Source organism: Paramisgurnus dabryanus, chromosome 6, assembly GCF_030506205.2.
Source record: "Paramisgurnus dabryanus chromosome 6, PD_genome_1.1, whole genome shotgun sequence".
In the NCBI taxonomy this organism is placed as follows: Eukaryota; Metazoa; Chordata; class Actinopteri; order Cypriniformes; family Cobitidae; genus Paramisgurnus; species Paramisgurnus dabryanus.
In genome coordinates, this window is record NC_133342.1 from 33,080,848 (window position 1) to 33,085,909 (window position 5,062).

The 5,062-nt window shown below is 37.5% G+C and overlaps 1 protein-coding gene across 1 annotated transcript; it reads right to left on the bottom strand.

The window, feature by feature from the left end:
• Positions 1-335: 335 nt before the first annotated feature.
• LOC135767290 (uncharacterized) lies at positions 336-4,170 on the bottom strand. The gene is made up of 4 exons (XM_065276937.1): positions 4,133-4,170; positions 3,663-3,998; positions 861-913; positions 336-709 (listed from the first exon to the last, which is right to left on the bottom strand). The coding sequence occupies exons 1-4, from the start codon at positions 4,168-4,170 to the stop codon at positions 336-338; spliced, it is 801 nt and encodes a 266-aa protein (XP_065133009.1).
• Between the last annotated feature and the right edge of the window lie 892 nt (positions 4,171-5,062).

Consider the following 5,062-nt stretch of genomic DNA (forward strand, 5'->3'; position numbering starts at 1 on the left):
AAAATAATTGCATTTTATAAACTAACGTTACTGATCTTAAGTTTATTCGTAGAACGGACATCACAAATCTAACGTTAGGCGAAAGAGCACATTAAGCTAAGACAGCTTACCTGACACTGGCCACCTTTTCAACAACCGGCGTGGTTTAAAGTTACGGGAACATCGTAGTCGAACCATTACTTGGGATTAGGGTGTTCCTCAGTCGGCTCCCCGTCCATTAAAATTGGTAAGAAACAAACATAAAAGCGCTTGAATGAGCTTTTTAAGTTTAACGCGTCGCCTTCAGCCACTGCCTCAGCTGCTCATCATATGCACCCGGAAGTACGTTGACAAAATCAGCGCAATGGCGCCGCCCTTGTTGTCGTGGAAAATAAGGTGAATAGTGTTGTTGTGTTTCCTGTCACTGTGGGCGTCAGTGCACAGTAATACAGAGCAGAGTCTGTGACTTTAACTGAGGAGATCTTCAGATCCACCTGCTTCTTCATCTTGTTGACTGTAGCGTTCAGTCTTAGGAAACAAGAATCTGCATGTATTACACTGTTTGACTCATAAACAAGAAGCAGATATTCAGGTCTGGATCCATGATATTGTCGATACCACTGTAAATTGCTTACTTGGGTATCATATTTGCATGAGAGAATGACTGTTTCTCCTTCAGTGGCACGTGTTTCATTCTGCAATTGTGTGATTGACTGGCCAAAAGATTTATCTGTAAATAAATAATGAAATACATTCAATAATGATTAAGAAATTAGTCTTCTTCATCAGTCTTACAAAATATTATTATAGCTCTTATATAAAATATTTTTGGTAGAATACCATACAAGTTATGTTATGTGATGTTACTTAATCCTACTTACCGAGAAAGGTTAATAGCACAAGTAGATAACAATAAGAAATCATGCTTGCACTCCTGGAAAAGAGTAAAAGCAGCAAGAGATAAATGTCTGTCAAGCTCCACCCACCTATACACACATGCACACGCACACACACACACGCACGCACGCACGCACGCACGCACACACACACACACACACACACACACACACACACACACACACACACACCAGGGGGGCAGGGTTTCATATTTTATTGAAGCTTCCCCGGGTGCCACCATTGCTTAGCGAACCTCCCACATGCTGTTAGCATCCCATTGACACCCATTCATTTTGGCGTCACTTTGACAGCGAATAACTTTACATCTGAGGGGTTTAAATTCTCCATTTGTCCATTAATTATTTCTAAAGAAACATGACAATGTATTAAAGACGCCATTACAATGTATCTTACGTTTTGGCCCAGTAGAAGCAGTTTTTGTAAAAACAGGCAAACTATTGCGTCATAACCTGCGACTCTCTGTCGCACAGTAAAGAAATTACCGTATGGACTGGGAGAGAAGCTCGCAGGCAATCTTTTATCTTGTTTATGAGGCAATCGGGTGGACATGGGGGCATAAAGTCAAGGGAGATTATTAATCAGAATACTTACCAAAATCTGCTCCTGTTCACGCTCGGCGTCTCTGCAAGATTCGGTGGGTGATTCAGATTTCTCGTGGCACGACTATTAAAATACTTACAATTGTCAGATAGGTTGCTCACGTGACATCTACGTCATTAAGCTCAGTTTGAGTCTGCGCAGTACGCTCGACCCCGAGGAAGTGAGTGCTTCTAATTGACTTCGCTTGTCTCCGTTGAATCCAATGGGGTCGCTGTGTCCATTTCTTTTACTGTATATCACACACACACACACACACGCGCACGCACGCACACACGATGTACTGTAATTCCGTAAATTGCTACAGACTTTTAAAGCAAACTGCTAATTTTCATTTACCTTAAAGAATTGTTATATTCTAAAAATCTCAATAAATCATGTGATAAATCAATCAATAAATCAATCATTATTTGAAGAAAATATTACTTTGTATGAAGTCACTGAAATTGTTCAAACTCTAAAGATAAAAAGTTTGTATTTTCTGTATTTGTGTTTGCTGCTCGTGTTTTTACTCTCAGTGTGTTCTGAGTGACAGTGTGTGTTATCTCAGTGAGGGTTGTGCATAGTGCTTGGCTGCACTGAGCTGTTTTAAGCCATGTGTTAAGAGTTGTGTTGCTTGGAGTGAGTTTTGCAGGTGATATGAACAGTTTTGCTCAGGTACCTGTTGGTAGTGCAGACTTAAGGTTTTGCACATGTAGCTCCAGTTGTGGTCACTGTCGTTTAGCAACCGAAAAAAAAAAAAAAAAAAAAAAAAAAAAAATTGGGGTTTTTGTAGAGTGTTGAGGTGTTTCCTGTTACTGTGGGCACCAGTGCACAGTAGTAAATCACAGAGTCTGTCACTTCAGTTTTGGAGATCTCCAGGTCCAGCAGATTTTGATCTGTATGAGCTTTAGCAAGATAACGTCCCTTCTGCTCTGGAGCTGCATGCTCAGAAGTTTGTAAGATAAATTCAGGTGAAGTGTTGGGAAACTGCTTGTACCACTGCAAACTATATATGCTGCTTCCTGTATATTTGCAAGAAAGAGTAACCACTTCTCCTTCAAATGTATGTTTTTCAGCAGAGAGGCGTGTTATTGTGTTTGCCAAAACATTATCTGGAAAAAATATGAAAGAATAGTCATTATGTTCACCTTCAGTATTTCTGTTTATTAATATAATTTTATTAATGTATGTTAATTCCAAAAGATAATACCTATAAGAAGAGACAAAACTGTGAGGTAAAAGAACATCGTGAAGCTCAAATAAAATGATTTAGTAGCAGAGACTCATGTGTGAGGTTTTGTCAACTCTGCTCTGCTCTTCTATTTTCACAAAGCTCCACCTTCTGACACTGAGTCTTGATCACTGCTATTGTCAACAGATTTATATGTTCTTTCATAGAAAACAAATAGAAAAACATAAAACAAATTAAGATCCAAATGCAATATACTGCAGTACAACTATTTGCCACAAAAAAGTAAGTTGTACATAACTATATTCCTCTGTCAGGTTGCTTGCTTGTTGCTTTTTTGTATCTTGTTCAGGGTTGAGTTTTTTGTCAATGTGGCCCGCAGTACATTAGAGCATCACTGTTGTAATTGCCAGTGTAATTGCAGGATTAAACACTAATGGTTCATGTTTGATTTTGTAAAAAATATTTACACATCATGAGTGATATGATCTTGGGTTTAACCTTTATATTTAACTAGTCCCACTTAAGGCTTCTCATACTGAATGGTTGAGTCAGTGGTGAGCTGTTACAGATTAAAGGCTGAACGATATTGAAGAATAATGTGATATGCTATAACTTTCTACATTATGCAATATTTGATATGTCACACAATAATGCTTTAAATTGTTTTTAAAGTAATATATATATTCACGTATTGCAAACCATTGCGATGTGCTCATTGTGATATGCACATTTGGGATGTTCCTTTCATTTTAAAATATTATGCTGTAAGCATTGTTATGTGTTCATTGAAAAGGGCTATTTTGTGAGCCATGGTTTTCTGTTCATTTTTCTGGACTATTTGCAATTATGACTGACTGTCTGTCTGTCTGTCTGTCTTTCATTAGATTTATACTGTAATACATAAAATACATATATAAGGCATATAAACAATTGCAAATATGATGCTGCTGACTGATGGACAGATGTTCACTTTTTTGTCTGATGGTTTTTGTACAGTGTTGTTGTGTTTCCTGTCACTGTGGGCCTCAGTACACAGTAATACAGAGCAGAGTCTGTGACTTTAACAGATGAGATCTCCAGATACACAAGTTTATCTGCCATATTTACTTCACCATCCAATCTGGGGACAGGGGGATCTGCAGGTATTACACTCTTTTTAGATGATTCCATGATAAGGAGCAGAAATTGAGGTCTGGATCCGGGATATTGTCGATACCACTGTAAATTTTGTACATTGCCTTCATATTTGCATGAGAGAGTGACTGAATCCCCCTCAGTAGTTTCAGTAGTGTCCTGTAATGGTGTTATTTTTTGTGCAGTACATTTATCTAAAAAATGTGAAAAAATAATAAATTGCACATTAAAGAAGTGAAAATGTGTTTCTTAAATGCATTTGTAAAATAACACATATACAGTATAAATATATAATAGTTAAAAATAACTGTGTTTTTTTAAATAAATTTGTGTATTGCTAATAGCAGAAGCAAAAAACACAGTAACATCATGATTGTACAGAAGAAATCAAATGAAGATCATCGTAAAGTCTTCACGTGTCTCTCTCCTAAAGCTCCACCCACATTTCACATCTTTATCTGAGGGTTAAGTGTTTGAATGAAATTGACCAATTTTTAAATCAAATCCAAATATAAAGCACATTAAAAACAACAGAGTGTACTAGAGATGCGCGGATGGGCTATTATTTCATCCGCAACCGCATCACAAAACTCATCATCCGTCCGCCATCCATCCGCACCAACGTTTCTGACCAGTTTTCAAAACCGCACCCGCCCGCCATCCGCTGACTGCGCGATGTGATGACAGCCGCGAGACTAGAAAGCTCTAGAATATCAGCAGTGAACTCAAGCTGTGTCTGAAACCGCTCCCTATCTACTATATAGTGCACTATATCGGGTGTCGGCCATTTTGTAGTGGTGTCCGAAACCTGAGTGAACGACTTCATTCCCTACATTCATTCACTACTTTTTACCCACAATGCACTCTGATTTTGAGGGTACATTCGATGTACACTCGTTCACTCATATTTCCCATGATGCAACGGGAGACGAACGCGTAACTTGAATCAGCTGAAGGATACTGACAGTAAACACCAAATATTTAGGTTTATACACTTTTGTTACTTCTTGTTGTCAGTTATTTTCTACTTTTTGAAAATAAACAAATGAAAAATAATTGCGTTATCTTTTATTTAAAATCGAATACACATTTTTATTAAACAATAAATAAACAGCAGTAGATAAATATTATAAGTTGTTTTGCTCTCTTTATTATCAACTAATAGAATAAACATGACTAATGTGAAAAACAGTAAGAAAGTAAACTTTACCATTTCACAGCACAATCAATAAAGCCACACAGGTGTTTATGATGAATCTC

Bases quoted from the DNA above. Each gene is read 5' to 3' on its own strand.
- LOC135767290 (XM_065276937.1), bottom strand. From the start codon at position 4,170: ATGTTACTGTGTTTTTTGCTTCTGCTATTAGCAATACA. The intron at 914-3,662 runs GTACAAAAACCA...ACTCTTTTCCAG, and splicing joins ACAGGAAACACAACAACACT to GAGTGCAAGCATGATTTCTT. The intron at 710-860 runs GTAAGTAGGATT...ATTTATTTACAG, and splicing joins TGTGCTATTAACCTTTCTCG to ATAAATCTTTTGGCCAGTCA.